This window comes from Candoia aspera, chromosome 6, assembly GCF_035149785.1.
Source record: "Candoia aspera isolate rCanAsp1 chromosome 6, rCanAsp1.hap2, whole genome shotgun sequence".
NCBI lineage: Eukaryota > Metazoa > Chordata > Lepidosauria > Squamata > Boidae > Candoia > Candoia aspera.
The window spans coordinates 92,176,009-92,196,094 of NC_086158.1; the positions used below are offsets into that span (position 1 = coordinate 92,176,009).

The window sequence follows — 20,086 nt, forward strand, 5'->3', positions numbered from 1 at the left end:
TTACTTCCTGTGATTTGGAAAGCACATTTCTTTTAGCACTACCTAAAACTGCATTTGCATTTCACAGCAGCCATATCACACTGCTGACTCATATTCCGGTTATAATTTTCAGTCATAGTTGCCGAAATTTTATATACTTTAATAAAACATCTGCCCTTCTTAACTTCAAGGAGACTTTGCCTTTTCTGAAAGAGATACAGCCAAAAGGAATACTGTGAATGAGGCCTAAGATTTTCAGCACTGAAAATCTGACCACACATTAACTAAGATTTTTCCAAACATTTAGAACACATCATGGTAACACCTGTTTTTAGTGACTAGATTTAGAAATACTTTCTTACAGAAGAGGCATGGAATGAGCGTGAGCTGTAAATTAATATATATATATATTACTTTAAAGATTATCCTTTCATCATTTTAGCACAATCCATGCCAATACACCATCCAGCACTCTTCTTTATTTACTTTTTTTTTTTTCAATTTTAAGCCAAACTGCATTAACTCATATGTGAAGCTACATGTTCTTTCTACTGACTGGTTTAAAACAAATCGTAAGTAATTCATTTGTCTAGAAAAGGAAAAAAGAAAAATACACAGTGCAGTGTGAGTGAGCTAAGCTTAACCCAAACAATCAAACATAAATAAAACAATAGGAAAGAATAGAAACAGAAATTAGACTACATTTCCCTAGTAATCAGATTTATAATTAGTTATCCGCCCTTGCTTTTAACTGATTCTAGTACAAATGACTGTTAATGAAGCTGTGTTCAGTTCAGGGCACAAGTTTTCTTTTGATTTACTAGTAAGCAGAATTATCTCTTTTCTGAACATTATGATAACTACTTTGCCCCCATCACAAAAGAGTTTTCACTTAACAATAATAGGGATTTCATAAGCAAGAAAACCATGGATTCTTCAGGCAATCACAGGCTAGTGATAGTTAGGGCCACAGCTGAATTTATAAAATGAACATGATGTATTATCTATGCAGCAATTTTGAATCATCAGTGAATATTTTCCCTCCAGGGTACCATTCAAGTTACAACCTGGTCTTCAAGCCAATCAGTATTTCTGCTGTCCTGATTTCTAAATTCTCTGTGTAAGGTCCTAGGCCAGACACCCCGGTGGAACAGTAGTCACAGCAGCTTTCAAGTTTTTCAGAGCTTATAATTCATTTTTTAATAGGACCAGAAAACTTCAGAAAACATCCATCCACTTTAAACAATGAAATTAACTCAAAATGACTCAGCCTCAGTTGATATCTATGGTCTTATGTAACAGCTGCAGTACAAGAAAAAAAGTCAACAATCGCTGGGGTCTGGAATAATCTAGAAATAAAATTAGCTGTTACATTGCTACAAAACATAAAATGAGCTCTCATGTTAGTATAAAAACTACAATATTTGATGGTATGAAATGTTTCTATCACACAATTCTGCTTGGGCAAACCATCAAATTCTAGGTAGATTTTAAATTTGCCACTTGAGACTTCTGATGATAAAGGATTTAAAGGCACCATTAATAAAATTTCTCCTGCATTTAGGGAGAATTAGGCATTCTCTTATATGTAGGGAGGTCTTTTGTTAGCCTTAAACAAACTTCCTTTGCCCCACAACAGAATTTACAAAAATAAAAATGAAAAAAATATATATTATTCAAACAGGTATCTTCACTGGAGGTGAATAATAGTGGTAACAAAAGGGAAAAGGGAATGTAGCTCTGCAACTGGCAAGTATGTCTTCCCATCCAAAGAATGACTTTTCCCTCAATTTCTGAGATTCATAACAGCAATTCTTTCTCCTTCTCCTTCTCCTTTCAGAGAGCCCTTTTGTGACAAAATCTGATGGCAGCAATATTCAGATCTTGCAGTAATGCTACCTGGAAAGCACATAATTAAGCTTTGGAATTCATTACTGGAAGATATGGTGATAATTACTAATTTGGATGGCTTGAAGACAAGATCAGAGGACAGATCTCTCAAGGACTGTTGTTCGTGAAGACTCTGTATAACTGCCTGGTTGGGATCAGCAGGACTCCAAATTCAAGTAGAACATCAGCAGTAGAAGATTCTTCTTCTTAGCTTGTAAGGATCTCAGAGGCATCTGAGAAACATACAGTTGAACTAAGATGGGTTATTTTTCTGTTCTTAATCAGCCTGTTCATTGGGTGGCTGGTCCCACTCCCTGAATAGAAATTCAGGCCATTTTTTTTTCTAACCACTAAAACTTTTTCATAGCTCTGAAATAAAATTTAAGAAGACTGCCATAGACTGCCAGAAAAAAAATGGAATCTTGTTAAGGCTTTACTAGCAGGTAGAGTTTTATAGTTTGAATCAAGCATTCTTCTCTCTATATGTGCCAGTGCATGCCTACCACTGGCACACATTATGTATAAGTGGCTACATCAGCTCTGTTGAGGCAGGCAAGGCATGAGGAGGTACAGAGGCTACATGGTTCTTCTGCAGGGAATATACCAAAGTGCACATCTAACTTACACATCATGTTCATATAAATTGCCTACTGAACCACTGAGAAACAGAGCATCCTTTTAAAAAATAATCTTATATAGAGGAGATTCCCGGCAGTCATATGTCTGAAATTTGACAGGCTTCATCTCTTCTAAAAAAGCTGCTTTGCCTGCAAATTTCAGTATGTTTTGCTCAAGGTAAGAAGGGTACTAATTTGTATCCATGTTTTCCTTTGTACAGTGTTTTTTTTTAATCATATGGCATAGCAGTTCGGTGTTCATGCTGCTTTTTTTCTGGCTGGGAAATCCTTGTGAGGTCCAGCAGCCAGATGTCTAGACCATTTAGCCGTGACAAGTCACGTTGCCTGGGGTGCACCACGAGGAGGCTAGTCTACATTGCACCAAGTTGGGCTGAGAGAGAGTGACTGGCCCAAGGTCACCCAGCCAGCTTTCATGCCGAAGGCAGGACTAGAACTCACAGACTCCTGGTTTCTAGCCCATTGCCTTAACCACTAGAGCAAACTGGCTCTCTCCTTTGTACAGTAGTCAATGAAGTTGACATCTGAAGCCTCAGAGATACACTGGACAACCTGAAGTTGCATCCTACTGAGACAGTCCACTGTTAGAACTCATCTATAATTAGAAATCTGTACTGATATGAAAGTTCCTATGGTCATTTATATAGTTCTCCTAATGGTGGAACTAAAACACTGTAAAGGTGATATAGGAAAGTTTGTTCTTAAAAAGATGGCAAAGTTTGGCAAAAGAAGACCTCTGACGGAATGAAGCAAACATCTATTTACTCTGAGATCTTTCTTTCATCTCTGGTCACCCAGACTCTTTCTGGGAAACCCACAGGCAGAATGATGAAAACATAGACCATAATTGTATCTGAGATCGACTGTAATCTTCAGAGGAAAACTCAGATTGCAATTTGGAATGTATAGCTTAATTCTTCACCCAGGACGAAAAATGACACAGAAATAAAATCTATTTTAATAGAATGGTATTCTTTGGCAGGTTGGCCTCTAGAGGGAGGCGTTTGCTATAGCTGCTGCACTGAAAAAAAGGCTAAGCCATTTTTTAACAGTTTGAATTACAACGTATGTACGTACATTCTTTATTGCAATCAATGATCCAGGTTTTTAAAAAAGAAAAACCTTAAAAACATAATCAGGGATACAATATTTGATACTGTGTTTCAACTGTAGCAATACAGTTAATGTATTAGTGCTAGAATCAGAAAGTAGACAGTTTATATAATAAAGGTCTGTCTGTCCTCTCAGAATAGGTAAAATAGGAGAATTCCATGTGTCCCTACAAAATGGGAATATGGAAGTACATCGGCAGTGATTTTAATCAGCTCCAAACCACAAGGAGAAACTAGTTCAGACAAGGGAATTTTGGAGTATTTGCCCTAATGGTAATGCATTATGCCATGCCCCAAACAGGTGCTTTCTGAGTCTAGAGAAGGTTACAGATGGCATTGATGCTCACCTGTGCTCCGTGTAAGATCTGAGCTAATGTTATGACTTTAAAAAGTTAAAGTATGGCAGGAACTAATTCTCTACTTTTGGAGGAAAAGCAGCACTTAATGGTGGCAGATGATTGTAATGCCACCCAAGAGGCATAATCATGAGGTGTTTTCCATGATCCTTTGGTGTCAAACATCACTCTAAGGTATTTAAAGGTGTGAACCTGCAAAGATGAGTATCTTACAGCCTGCCAATTTGAGAGTGTGGAAATCAGGTTGTTGGGAGTTGACACCATCACATTAATATATAGATTGAAGAAGGAAAGTGTCAAGAAGCATCCTTGATGGACCCCACTTTGTATGGCTATTCTGTTTCAGAAGAGCTTACCTGTGGGAGACTGAATACAAATTTGGGGGCATTTTTTTTTCCAGAAAAGCTGTGTATCAATCCATGCAATATTGTTGAAATTTGAAGTAACACTTGGTTTTACCCCAATCTCCTTTCATTTCATTTTGCTTGACTGGTTGGGGGTAGGGGTGGGGTTTATCCGGAAGTGAAGACATGAAATTAATGCTAGATCCTGCTGACTGTGACCCTGAGTTAAAATGCCATAACAAGATAAGATAGGACCCCCAAACCAGGTATATTTCTCAGGCAACCTGGAAGAATTGGCTCAAACCAAATGTCCATTAGATGCTGCAGTCCATTTCCAGTTGTGGCCATACAGATGCCTTCCAAGAAACTCAGAAAAGCAGGCCATAACAGTTAAACCTTCTTCCTGCCACGAAACCTGCCTCAGAAGATTCTAGAGAGTGTCTTCACCTTTTCTCATCCATGCTTTGTGAACTTACAGTAGACAGCAGAGAAGTGAAGGTGGGAGATAGTTTAGTATTCTTGGGCTCCAGAATAAAGCTGGAGAAGAAAAGATGAAATCAATCTGAGTGAGGAGAGCAATGACACATTTGGACAAGATCATGAAAATAAGGATATGTGTATTACAGGAGAGTTCAGAACAGTTGAAACAATGCCACTTCCACTTGTGTAAGGACATTGAGAAAAAAGGAGGAAAGAAACGATTAGAAATGGTTACCTAGAGTACATCAACTGTCAGAGAATTCATCAATCAGTCCAAGTTCTAATGAAGACTGATGGCTCCCTTGAGGTGATCGTCAGTAGACAGGGATTCACGTACTTTAGGTGTGACACTTAAGTAATCACTGTTGATTGAGCACTCTTCTTCATGGTTTTGCCCAAATCCTTTTTGAAATATATCCCTACCACTGGTCAGCCCTGGATCTTGTAAATGTAAATAAAGTTATGCATTACCTCATAGTTAATTGTTTGGTCTCTATATAATGGAGAGACCACCAACCTCATTTTAGAGCTGCAGGGGAAACTAAAGGAAAGATATCACCAGATGTTTATAGTAACATGCCATGGTCCATCTACTTTAGAGAATAGAGGAACACTTTCGGAGTTTTGCCATATTTAGCCACTTCTCCATAGAAAAGAGTGGGACTTTCCCACCTCAATCATTAAGGCCTCTCAAGTGCTTGAAGCATCACCAAAGCCAATTATGATATTGCAGGGTACTGTATAGATCAGTGGAAGGAACAAATGTAGTCTTATTACCAACAAAACCAGACAAATAAAAATGATTGTAACATCTTGAAATTATGTGTGTGTAATACATAGAATGTGGATCAATAGGAAACCATATCTTTACATCTTGGAGAGATGGAGAGATCAGCATTTCACAACATCACATGATGTTAATGATAATAGTGAATCATGTTATGGCGCATTTATGCATGTGCTTTCTCTTACTCAAATAAAAAATAGCTCCCCAATTTTAAAATCCTGGATATATATGAATGGAAGTCATTATTCAACAGAACCTGGCAATCCTATTGAAATGAGGCAGATGGCAGTCTTAGTGTTTCACAGGGTTTTCAGTTTGATTTCAAGAGAGAAGGAACAGGGTGCCAAAAAATATAGGCCCAAAATATATATATATGCTGTGTTGTCCCACAGAACTAAATAGGCATGTATTTCATACAAGCCCAAAAATACATCTCCACAAATACACCATAGGTTTGGCAACAGTATCAGTGCAGATGATTTTTTTTTAATGCACGTGCACGCGCACGCACACACACACACACAGAGGGTAGATTAAAGGAAGCTGAAGTTGCCATAGTAACCAATAAGACCAACTCATCACTGTGTACTTTATAGCATCATAATTCTGTGGCTGGCAAAGCCCAACCAGAAGCGTTATTCCTGTCTCCATGGAAACTGAGGGAATAGCCCACACAGTAGTCACAGGAGATTAAAGCAATCTGGAACATGCATCTTCAGTTCAGCAGTGAGCAACCTCTCACGTTGAGAGCTGCTACCGATTTATACAGAAAGAGGAAAACACATGAACCCTGTGTATCAGTACTCAAACCAGCAGAGGCTCTCAGCCTATAAATTAATTGCAAGGGAAGAAAAAGGGTCTGCCAGCAGATCAACACATACGAACACTGTCATCTGAGAATGAACTCCAAGCTTCTTTCCCCCCATGGTAAACAGGAAAAATCAAATCCTTATATTGTTTCTAATTGTTAAATGAGTTCTCAGCATCTTACAGCCTCCAGAAATACTTTAGCCTTGCAGGAGCTCATTGTTACATGGGGACAGAAATAAATGGGGAATGGTGGGCTCACCCAACATACTAAATCTAAACCTAGATTAATAGCACTCCACTGCTGTGTCCATACAATGTGTTACAATGAACAAATAAACAATTTTAACCATATTATGACTCAATGTTATGGTCTGGTTTACACATAAGGCGATGGCAGAATTCCCCCAATATGCTGAAGTACCCTACTTTAACCTACTTCAGGCCTAATTAGTAATTAAATGGGAGATGACCGGGAAATACCAGACATGTTGGTATAAACTGGGAAATCCAAATCTTTTTCTCTCTCTTTCCCCTAAAGAAGACAGAGATAAACCACTTCTCTGCTATTGCCCCACAAATGGCATAGTTGCATCCAGGTGGTCACCAGAAGTTGAGATCACCTCAGAGGCATCATGAACACCCAGCCATTGAAAGTTGTATTCTTCCAAGAGGTTTTTGGGTTTTTTTTCAAATTTTGCTACTGCCCATCTCCTCCCAGAAGAGGTATGCACTGATAACATCAGTAAGGAAAGTGCCATTTTGGTATATTATTTATGGAATTAGATCCAGGCTAGGAAAATACAGGTTCAAGTTGCCTCTCAGCCCCAGAAACTTAGTGGGAGACTTTGGACCATTTTCTCTTAGCCTCCTGGTCTAATGGCAGCTTAAGCAACTCTTTTCTTTGCTTCACTCCAACACGGTGGTGGATGTTACTGTAGGTGAGTTATTTGAACTCCGTAAGTTCATTTTGACAAGGTACAGATAAAACTATAACAATGACTATGAAGGTCAGATAATGCCTTGTAAAGCCAAGAAAAATACCCCCCTTCTACTCTGACTCAACAGTTCTCCAAAGGATGGAGAGGTGGTGAACCCTGGATTGATGGATGTTCTTCCAAATATTAAATATTTTCTATTTGGGTCCACCATTTCATTGAATCTACCAGAATATATGGAATAATTTGCTCTAGCTGTGCTGCTTTATAATCCATGGTATTCCCCATTCTCCTATTCTCTGTAGGTATATAAAGTATTAGTGACTGCTGCCACCATTTGTCAGTTGTAATTTACTTAATTACTTAATTTATTTTGGTATTATTTTCATATCATGTTGGTGAAGGTGTTATTTGGTTCTGTTTGGAGTTATAATGGTTGTAAACCACCTGGCGTCTGGAAAGCTTTGACAGCATACACATCTAATAAATAAATACATAAAATGTATGGATTGCCTTGAGCTCCTAGAGGAAAAACAGGAAATATGTCTAATGAATCAACAATAAATAAATGCTCACAGAAATTATTCCATAGTCCATTTGCTTGCTACAGCTTCTGTTGCAGTAAATTTCTGCTGGTTGCTGGGCAGTCAATCATTCTGCAGGGTTAAAGAGCAACAACCCTGTCCTGTGAATCTCAGTTTGTATAGAGAGTCATGAAGGCTAAAGAAGGCTTCTAAGGTTAATGGAATTAATGGTTATTACATGGGTGGACCTGGGTGGGAGACAATCCAAATTCCCTGGGGTGTAGGTTACCAAACTGGACTGGTTGGATATTATGAGAATTGTAGCCCATGTCCTTAAGGATACCAGATTGGCAAAGGGTGATTTTTTTCATTTTCTACTCCTTCTCGTAAAAGGTGTCTTAACTTTTGCATAGCTGCTCTGACCAGATACTACTACCTTATTTCCACCATGCACTTTATTGCCTTTGGCACTAAGTCTCTAACTGTAGGGCATATCCTCAGCAGATATTTACTGTAGCTCAGTGAGAATAAGCCTTCATGGGAAAAGCTGCATGATTTTCTTTGTACACCCTTGGAACTCTCCTTGGTGCAATATACTTGGCACTATTTTTAATCAATGTGGTTTGTGAGAGAGGCACCCTCAGAACTGCAAGCATGCTGGGTTGATGCATTTCATGCAAAGGCCATTTTATTCATTGTCTGAGATAAGCGTTTGGCCCTGTGTTTCAGTCACCCAAACAATAAATAGGAATCTTGACATAGGCCTCTATGTTCAATTTACTCTTCAGATCTTGGCTACATATTATATGTGTTGTCAGATAAATGTGGCAATGTTAAGTCAGACTTTGCCCGTGAAAAATTCTAACAGGTCTCCTAGGAACAAGCAGAAGAAGCCACTGTTATTCTCTAGCCATGTTTACTGATGATTCTTTTATACCATCTAAATAGCATATTCTCTTTAAAATTACCTAGCCCAGCTCCCCAGGAAAATTAGCTACTAAAGCAGGAGTGAGCAATTCCTTGCTCAGGAGAACCCCCAGAACATTTCTGCAATTGCCTCTCCCAAGATTGTGCTGCCAGAATATGGCAACAAATCATAGGCATAATGTTTTCCTTAAAAAAAAAAAAGTAAAACCAGTTACTTTGGTCTCTGTTAGGATTACCATACCTGTTGTGTAGGGAACAACAAAATCCTAAATCTGCAAAAATGAAGACAAAAGAAAAATAATTCATTTTAACCAGTAATGTCATTGTGCCTCTGTTACTTTTAAGGGTGCATAACATGCCATCCTAACAGATGTTTTGGAACAAAACTCTCATAATCCATGTTGCCTCACACTGCCTAGGTTTATGTGACTTATAGTACAAAGTATCTGGAGGATACCAAGCAGAAGTAAATTTACCATGCCAAGAACTAACCACTTGGTTCAACTGATCAGGCCCAACTTGGAAGCCTGTGGCTGGTTCTGGACACCACAATTCAAAAAAGACTATGACAAACTGGACCAAGTTCAGAGGAGGGATGTAAAACAAACCCTGAGAGGACTAGTTGAAGGATCTGGATATGGTTAGCCTAGAGATGATATGATAGAGTGGGATAAGATAGCACAGTTATCACACAGAAGAGGGAGTGGACTTATTCTCTATCGCCTCAGAGGAAAGGACCAGAACCAATGGGTTAAAACTGTAAGGAAGGAGATTCAGGCACAGACATCAGGATGAACTTCCTGATTGGAACAGGCTGCCACATGAAGTTATGAATTCTCCTTTGCCTGAGGTCTTCAACAGAGGTAGGAAAGTCATCTGATGAAGTGAATCCTGCACCAAGCAGGAGGTTGACTTCTAAGGTGCCTTCCAATTCTAAATGATTTTATGATATTCTCGAGCCTTCGCTGTCAGCCTCCAAAGCAGCCTGAAGAATTGTCCACTGGCACAGCTAGTCTTCCACATCCCTATTTTCAATATAATCAATATCAGGAGAATGAAATATGGCTTTAGGAACATCAAAAACCTTCCACAGGGGGTTCTCCAGGATGTCCTGTAAAATTTATTCTTGGATAGGACTGGTCTCATTCATTGTAGGAGACCTATTCTGGAGTAATATATAAGCTTTCTGTCCCTGATTTTGTGGCTGCTCCTGTTGCTACAAAACATGTTTAATGAATAATAATAATAATAATAATAATAATAATAATAATAATAATAATATCAGAGACTGACAGGAGCAACTGTTATGATGGTGGGTTAGATCAACGTTGGGAAAATGATCCAAGTTTCCCCCTAACAGCTGTGCTGCTATGCTGAAGCAATGTGAAGTCTGTCCATGCACAAGACTATGGCCCATCTGCTTTCAGAGATCAGGAGGCCGAATGTCAGCCTCTTAGTAATGCTTGATATTGTCCATCCTCCAAACAGACCTCAAAATCAGCCAACAGAGGATAACCAGGCAGCAGCCCTACCCAACAACTTTCTTTTGCAGTTACAGCCCAGGAAACTAAGGGCCAATAATGTGCTTTAGACACAAACTGCACCTATCATATAGGCCATAAAAATATAGCTTAGTACCAGTAATTGACAAAGTTATACTGCAGAGAAGATATGCATCAAACAATGGTGCCTGTTCTAGCCACCAGATTATAAAAAGCATCTCAAATGTTGTTTTCTTTCAACAGCTTTATTTTCGAAATGCTTAGGATTAATTTAGAACAGAATAAGTTTTCACAAACTGTTCTTGGTTTTGACAGCTGCCTAGGAAAAAGATGTAACTCTTAAATCATTTTCACACATGTACTTGCTAACAACCCTGATTTTTTTTTTTAATGTGAGAATAAAAGGGAAAAAAAGTGAAAGTGGCTATCCCCCTTTTTGTTTCATTATTCATAGGTTGCTTCTGAACTATGCCCTACTATGTCTGACTTCTGGCTTCATCTGGGGCAGGGTGGGGGGAGAAAATTATATTATTTCAGTTAATATTATTTTTTGCTGCTGTTGTTGGTATAGGTCATGAATGCTGTATTCACTGAAATGCAGCATCAGTGAAAAGTGCAATCCCATTGCTGTTCCTTTTTGTGAAACATTGTGTGCTTGTGATTTAATGCATTCTTCTCACTTGTAAATCAAATGCAACATTGCACAGACCATACTGTGGCTGAATCAGGAGTTCAAAACTGAAGAAGGGTAGATTGCTCAAAACACAGTGATTTGGATAGCCAATATCCAGGAAGAAATTCAGATGAAGAAAATGTCCATTAATAACAAAGCAAAACACCTTGCCTATAAATGGATTCAATAACATGTTGAATATATAAACAGTAATATCATTTAAATGGTGATTTTAAAAAATCTATGAGGAATTGCTAGATTTTTGTTGGGGTTCAAAAGAAGTGTATTGTTCACTAGAGAAAAGAAGGGCCAACTTTTTAATGTCTTAGAAATGTAGAGTTTAAAAGATGATGGTTATTATATATGAGTTTGAAGTCAATTGGACAATTAAACCTATCACCTACCCTATCAAATTAAAAAATTACCACTGGTTTTCTTGACTCCCTTTTTCTGTCATCTTATATTTGTATCCATTCTGTCATTTAGAATCCCACCCTGTAGTTCCAACAGCTATCCATTTCATGACAGCTCTGAATTTATATAGTGTCTAGTTCATTGAGAAAACAGTTTATACAGTAAGCCATGGGAATTTCCAGCCATGTTAATGAACACAGCTTAAAGGTGCGTGTATTGAAATCATTCTATGAAAGCAATGTAAGTAACATGCCTTTACTTTCTGGTAATGAAAAGGAGATTTCCATCACTGTGACAAAGAATGCCCCTGGGACTGAATTCTGAATACCTCGCATTAAGAAGCCCTTCCCCTGTGATCAGGCCATAGTACTATGGAGCTGAAGAATTCATAGCACAAGAAAAGGTCTTGATACTGTCCAAGGCATCACAATGTTCTCTTCTGCCAAGAGCTTGAGGAACATGTAACACAGCTTTATAAGATTCAGAACGTTGGTCCATGCAGCCAAGTACTGTCAACAGGGAGGGGAACATGATTCCATGGTTTTAGCTAAGTAGACCTTCTCAGCTCTCCTCTGATAAAGAAGAGGGCACAGATCAGATTTTGAGTTATGCAGGCAGAGACCTCTCCTGTCATACTGAGCTATGGCTACCCACAATGGAACACATTCTGAGAAAGTGACTGAATGAAAGGAGGGAAAGGGGGAATTGGAGAGGATAGGAACATTAATGAAGTCTAACCTTGCTAACTCTTTTTTCTTTGCTGAGCCTAGCCATTACAACAGCAGAGACACAACTGTTTTCTTTGTCTGAGCATGCAAACCCAAAGATCGATTCCTATGTACAGAGGAAATTCCTCCCTAAAAGTTATTTAATGGAGAATGTGGAATATTGATTTTGTTTTAAACTGTGCCCTGCAGTATCAAGAGGTACTGTAATTCCTTCATCTGTCATTCTAGTTGATCTAATTTTGATCTGCAACTGACCAACACAAAAATGTAATTATTTACTCAATAAAAAGGAATTTTCTGCATTTGGTTTGAGAGGGGATGGGGGAAGAGAATGATTAAACCTTTTGGAAATACGCTGTTCTATGTCACTAAGAAGAAAGAACCAAAGATTACATATCTTAAAAAAATATTTTCAGACATTGCGCCCAGCCTGAGTTTTACTCAGATGGTCCACAGCACATGAAATCACTAGAATGACTATGGGAGCATTGAATTGGGTGCAAAATGTGGCAGATTGAATTTATAAACACAGAAAAACTGTCTAATTTTAGGAGCGTTATGTACTGTCAAAAATTAAAAAAAAACAAATTGAAAGAGGTCTGGGGGATGGGGGGAGGTTAAAGTTCTAAAAATATATAAAAGAAACTATATAGGATTTTAAGGAGTACTATAAAATCATCTTTTACAGTATAATTAAACTATTCCTTTTCTGAAGGTTTAAAATGGCAAACTCTGCAAAATAGACCTGCAGATTTTCCGCATCTTTTTGGTGCCTACTATGTAAATAAGGCCAAAATAAATATGGTAAATCTAATTCATATTTTCCCCCCACCCCAAAAAAACAAAATAATTATATTCTTGAGTCAAATGAAAGCATGGTTCTAGAACAACTGATGAAGTTAGCAATTCTTTGGAACATTAAAAATAATTGTAAAAATTAAAATGCGGAACATTTATTTTGGCTGAATTAATGTTATCAAGAAAAGTAAGACCAGAACTAGATTTAGCACCCAAAGTCATTAAAATACTTCAAAGGAAAGCTGTTTTTATATATTCAAAGATGCATATTAGATTTTTCATTAAAAATGTTACTTATATCCAGAGTTGATTAAGCGAACCTTCCTTATTCTAACCACACTGACCTTACAACTTGGTATGTACTACAGAGGCCATTTAACTACATTCTTCAAAGACAATTAAGCTAAGATTGATATTATTCCAGCTGGATATTTTAAAAATTAATATTCCCTTTCTTTACAAGTGGCAAATGATTCTGTGGCAGTTGGGACAATTTTAAGTAGCAGAGTAATTTTTAACACGCTGGGGAAGATAAAATTAAAAGGTGCTAAAACCTGTTTTAAAACATGCTTCATCATACAAAATCTTTTAGATTAATAATAATAATAATAATAATATTTTTTTTAAAAAAACATACTCAACATTAAGTTTAGCTAATTAACCCCAATTAGCCTATTACCTGCAGTGTGTCTTAGCAGACTGATATTTTCATTTACTCTGTCTAAAAGCATACTGCATTACAAAGCAGGATTACTGCTACAGTGCCTACATCCAAAATGATTGCACTCAAATGAAAAGAGATATTCCCCTCTGGATGTAAAGGGCTCAGAACATAATGTATCATGTTAAACTGTTTTTACAGTTAAACAATCATAAAGGAACAACACCATGTGCATGGAAGTGTTTCTCTGAGCACTATGCTTATTGGCTTATAGACCATCATCATACTAAAAAAAAATAAAGTATCTTTTATTCCATCCGCTTAAAGAACAGCATGTAGCCTGATTTTAAATATGACATTCCTGGTAATACATTTTTCACAATATAATTTCAAAATCACTGGCAAGAGTTGGTGTGGCTGGAGGTGGCTGCCACATTACAGATATAAAAATGATGGCGTATCCTGAATATCTGATCTTCTTTGAAATTACAAGCTAACGTTGATAAATGAAGGTGCTGTATACCAATTAGTCTAGTAGTTTTAATTGAAGACCATCTAACAGTATTTTATCAGGGTAAAATAATAATGCAAGGTGAGTCCCATTTATGTTTTCCAAACACATTCTGAAGTAAGAACTGTAGAATTAAAGTAGTTTCATATGGCCACATTGTCTCTCCTATTGACTATAAACATCAAGCATTTGCAAGATCCTCTGAAGGCTTTACTTATTACTGATTGTGCCCAGCAACCTTCTTAGCAATCCATGATGACGTCAGAATGACCACACGTGTGTCATGATATTATTGAGCAATGGTGGGATTATGAAAAGGCATCATAACAACTGATGCAAATACATAAGTTGCATCATTTGCACAGTGACACCATGATGTGTGGGTCCTTTCTTGCTTTCTTGCTGTTCCCCCTCCTGCACACACAGATAACAGTCCATGAAACCGTTCCAGTTTCCAACCACCCATCAAATAGTTGCTGATATGGAGCCTATCCCATTGTTAACAGAGCTATCAGCTAGCTACTGGAACCCAAATTTAACAGAAAGTCGGAAGAAATTGAAACAAGATTGGGAACACTCACAAGAACTCTGCCAGTTAAGGTCTGGGCTGAAATCATCACCCCTGCCCAGTCTTTAACAGAGGTCATCCAGCCCACTTCTGCTGCCACCGTTTCCTCTTTGTCATCTGTGCCTTTCAAATCCCCATCTGCCTGGGTCTCGCCATTGCCAGTTATCTTCTGGGCCTCCTAGAAAGTGGAAAGTGGAGAATAGTTAGAATCGCCATAGTTAAAAACCACAGAGAACCAAGTAAATGCAACAGTTAACATTACATCTTATCATAAGTGGGGAAATCCTGTTCCTTAGCCAAACATACAGATACAAATCTCATAAGTGATACTCAGTTCTTTGATTATTAACTGTTGAGTAATTGTGGACACTAAGTGTTCTGAATTCTGCCATTCTCCTGCATCCCTTCACATCAGAAAAGGTTAGATTTATTTCAATTCTACCTTCTTAGCAAAAGATACATTTTAAAAGCCCACTGTTCCTTATCCAACCCAGCACTTTATACCATATGTATAGATATTATACATTCCTGGACCAATGTGCCCTTCTCACAGTCACCCATATCCTAGTCACCTCCCATTTGGACTATTATAATGTACTCTACATGGGGCTGCCCTTGAAGACTATCTGGAAGCTTTAGTTGATTCAAAATGCAGCAGTCTGCATAGTTTTGTGCAAGTCCAGATTTGCACATGTGTCACCTCTTTTGCAGAGCTGCATTGGTTGCCGATTTACTTCTGGGTTCAATTCAAGGTTCTGGTTATCAACTTTAAAGCCCTACATGGCTTGGGGTTATTTGAAGGACCGCCTTTCCCCAGCTACATCTACTGGGCCCACCAGAGCAGGGAGGCAGGGTATGTTGCAGGTCCCATATATGAGAGAAACTCATCTAATGGGAACACAAAAAAGGGCCTTCTCCATGGTGGCTCCCTCCCTATGGAACATCATTCTCCTGGAGATAAGATTGGCCCTCACCTTGATACTTTTCCAGAAGGCCTGGATACATTTCTGTCAGTGGGCCCGGAGACCCCAGGTTGATACGGAGCCAATCAAGTGGCTGATTTGATTGTGTTTGTGGCTGCCATGGGGGGTGGCGAGTTGATGGGTTTTTGTATTGTGAATTTTAACTTTGTAAGCTGCCCAGAGTCACTTTGTGTGAGTTGGGCGGCCATGTACATTGTTAAATAAATAGATAAATAAATTTCAACTGAGGCTGATCCGATCATATGACAGCCTGAAGTGATGGGCTTCCAGGAGCATCAGGGGTGGAGAGAGAGGGACAGGAAGTAGAAGAGATGAACACTCTCCAAAGTGTTGATCTAGAGGGAGAGGGGTCACTGAGCTCCACACTGTGTAGCAAATCATTTAAGCAAACCAGAGTGACCCGTGGGTGGAGATACAAGCAACATGTGATGATGATTAAATAAGAATTGTTTTAGGTTGACTGACCTTCCTAGAGTGGCATTTTTCTGCTCAAAGGGCTACACACAATGAATATTCAGTGTGCGGCATATTTCAAGAGTTGCTAAACAGACTGATTAGGTATTTTAAACCCAAAGATGCTTGGCCCCTTTCTTAATTCCCATGGGCAATATAGCTGACACCTGAAATCTCTGAAATGAAAGCAGCCAGGTATTTATATGGCCTTGTATGTAAGCCTCTGTGCAGAATATATTCATAGACAAAATTAACCTAAAAGCAACATGCGAAGAATATTGATATTAGTCATGCATCATTTTAATTTATGGTTTCTAGAATTAGTTTCTCAAGGAAGCTCACACTGGGCAGTGTGTGAAGTCTAAAATGCCAAGCAAAAACGAAATGCAAAGTTCCAGCAGGATCACTATTTAAAAAGCTGTTTGATTAATCCAAGGCGCTCCTCTCTGTAAGCAGCAGTCTTTACTGAATCACCAGAGGGAGAGGAAAAAGCAAATCAAAGAAAACACCCACTGAATCACTACTGGCCAATACCACTCATATTCGGTGTCTCCAGAAACTGCTACTATAAAACTACTGAGTTCTTACATCCAAGATAAATATGCTTCAATCACAAGTAGCACACAAGAGGAATGTCATTAGGCTCCAACCAAGGAACTTCCTGGCTAGTTCTGATCTACATGATGGATGGATTTATGTAGCCCCCAAGATCAACTCAAGAGAGTCTTTGTCTTTATCTACTAATACTCAGCTATTCCAATCTCTTACTAGGTCCTATGTGATGTTTTTTCTACAGTCTTGCCATCTCTTCTCCCAGGAATATAAGGAAGTCCAGGAAAATTGAAGCGGAGGAACATGTGCTTCAGATGCATCAGATCTGAAGAAACAGTAATCAATCAAGCCAAGAATTTGCATTAGTTCCTTCCTTCCTTCATTTCTTCCTTCCTTCCCTCCCTCCCACCCTTGTATGGTACACCAAGACTTCTAAATTTGATTAATTTTGTTTCCATGAAGCATATTCCCAAGAAATTTAGTAGAGTGCAAATTGCTGAATTCCTGATTTGAAAACACCCAAATTGTAAAGTCTAACTCTAACCATTCTCTTTTCTGCCATACAGAAAAGAAAAACAAAAACAAAAAGTGCCAAAAGGTGCAATGTTGCCTGAAAATTTCTTCCAGCTATGCCAATAAAATTTTAAAAGTTTCTTATTAGACTGGATATTGATAGGTTTTTTTCCCTCTTTTTGGAGGTATATGGAAATATCTCTTACTGTTAGAAGACCTGAGAGACCAGGTTAGGGACAGATCATCACGGAGAAAATCTATCTATGTGGTTACTAACAGTTGACAATGATTTGATGGCACATAATCAATCAGTCAAACCACCTAACAACTTCTTGGGTCACCAGTGTTTAACTAGATAGTTATAAGGCACAATCCTGTACAAACTTCAGTGAAACAACTGACTCCCTTTGTGTGGACGTTTTTAATAAAGTTTGTAATAAAGCCTCTAAATGCCTTATGTCATACTGTCATATGGCACTTCCATATGACATAATTCTAAGCTCCAGTACTGTCTTTTTCCCCCTTCTGACTTTTCTTATTCTTATGATTACTTTCTTAACAAGTCTTATAGAAAGGAATAGGAAAAATTACAGAATGCAAAAAAAAAAAAAAAAGAGCAGGAGATAAATGTATGAAAAACTACAAAAATAAATCAAAACAAAAAAAGAACAGAGGGCCAACAGTCAATATATGCATATATTAATCAAATGTCAAACAGATTTCTTAGGAGACACAGTCTTTGCAGTGGACCCAGAAGGTAAGCAGACATGGCACTCCACAAGGCATGCAAGAAAATTGGCTTCCCAGTACAATTAAGTTTAAAGAATCACTCATGTACTCCAGTAGACGAGATGCAGTCCTATCGGTGTTTCCTTACTCCACTACACATAAGAGACTTATCTGTGTAAAAACAAGCACTGAGCTGCATAGCCTATTTCTTTAAATACTAGCTTTTGACAAGGTTTATCCCACAAAACAGCAATGCACCAGCAAGAGAGATGAAGATGTCATGAAACAGCAGAAAGAGGGCAGAAACGAAGCAAGTTACTTCATGCTAACTTCTCAAGAGTTTATCTTTTCCTTATCATTTATTTATTGCAATATCACTTCAATCAGGCAAACCTAAGGGGTTTACAGGTACAATTAAACATGTAACACACAACAAAGTAAACACTTGTTCCAAGTAATTTGATAAAATCATATATCATTGGGCCAAACACCTCCTAGGTATCTAATTCTTACGTCCCTGATTCCCAGATGCCATCTGGAATAACAAGGTTTTGACAACTTCCTGAAAGAGATTTTTCCCATCTTTACATTGACATCCCCTTCATGTTGATAAACAGTTGCTTGGAGGGCAGGGTTTTTCCTCCCTTGGATGAACAAAACAAAACCTGCCTGTAATGGTTGCCTAATCCCAAATACTCAGTCTCACAAGCTCGGGCTTAAAGATAACTGATTTATTGAAGGAATAGTATGCAAATACAGAGAAAGCTGAGAATGAGCAAAAGCGCGCCAAATACAAACTTAAAAGCCTTGCCTTCAATCCAGTCCCGTCCCAAGCACCCGTCAGCAAGCACCCCCTCCCAGGTGCTAGCAACCGTTACATGCGCCTGGGAAAGTAACTTTGAATAGGAATGCAAACCCAAACATACATTCCAAAGTGCCAAAACAAAGCAGAGCGCCCGAATGGAAAATACCAGCAATGAGCAAGGCGGGAATACACGGAAAAACGGTTTGACATGTGAAACGTTACGATGTTAACAGAACGTTGAAACGGGGAACATGACACTACCCATCCCCTGAGTGTCATACAATAGAAACAACATTCCTCAAAACACAGATACTGTCATGAGATTTATTCTTTGCAGACAGCTCCAGAGAAATAGTTCCCAAAAGAGGTTTCAAGGAATTCTGGAGCTTTGGGGGAATTATCTGAACCCTCTTCATGCATATGTATCTGCCTTTTCAACCCAACAGCGTTTGAAAGCCACTGCTTTGGGAAAAGGATGAACAAGCAAGACACAATCTCTCTCTCCCAAAGAAAGAAAGAGACTGAGAGCTTTCAGATTCCAAAAGAAATCTGTGGGCTCTTTCCTTCTATTTCCATAAAAATATGTGCTACATTTTCACAGACAAGTTGAATTCCATTTTTTTACTCATGATCAGGTGAGTGACGCAGATCAGGTCATCTCTGATTCTCAACCTAGAGAAAGACATTTTTTAAATACAGGGTAGGTGGCAGAAGCCTTCGAGGCTGAAGAGCCAAGGAGGCCTGCAGCAGTAGACTTGAAAAGGCAGAAGAAACCCAGGATGCAAACTCTGAGACTAACACATATTCCTAAGCGTTGTTAGATGGAGACTTTCTACATGTCTGGTTTCCTAATTCTCTGTATTAAATCTACTTATTTAGCCTCTGCTAAAATCTGCTTGGGAATGTGCAGCAGGAAAAGTCTAATTTCAATACTTAGAAGAAAGCTTTAATGTCAACTGTCCAGGACTCAGAGAAAGGGCCATTTCAAGAATCTGAGAATGAAGTTTTCACTGGTGTCTTATTTAGAGACACAGAAGGTGCATTCTAAGTTAATGCTATCTTTATGCAGCCAGGCTGCTTACCTGTTGTTTTGTAAAGTATTCATTATTTTAATTGCTTGATGACAGGAACATATAAATAGAGTGAAGTGGGAGGGTGTATTCATTACTTGGTGCAGTGTTGTCTCTCTTACATTTATAAATGTTGTGGAGACATTGCATATTTATCAGAAGAGAAGATTTAGAGTTACAGGGCTAGAAATCTATTTTAAAGCTGTGACAGAACCAGAGACTTCCTGTTAATAGAAAAAAATGCTTGGTCGGTTTTCTATTACCACGCCATCCAAATTCCAATTCATTTACCATATTTATTTTTACCTTCCCCTTCTTTTTCAAAATATTCAATAGGCAAGAGAAAG

The 20,086-nt window shown here is 38.3% G+C and overlaps 1 protein-coding gene across 4 annotated transcripts in view; it reads right to left on the reverse strand.

The window, feature by feature from the left end:
- Positions 1-20,086, reverse strand: part of KCNMA1 (potassium calcium-activated channel subfamily M alpha 1) — a 542,368-nt gene that overhangs the window by 394,370 nt on the left and 127,912 nt on the right. For all 4 annotated transcript variants that reach the window (XM_063307681.1, XM_063307680.1, XM_063307683.1 and 1 more), the window contains exon 2: positions 14,648-14,812. In XM_063307681.1, coding sequence (XP_063163751.1) covers positions 14,648-14,812 — 165 coding nt within the window. The remainder of the gene's footprint in view (positions 1-14,647; positions 14,813-20,086) is intronic.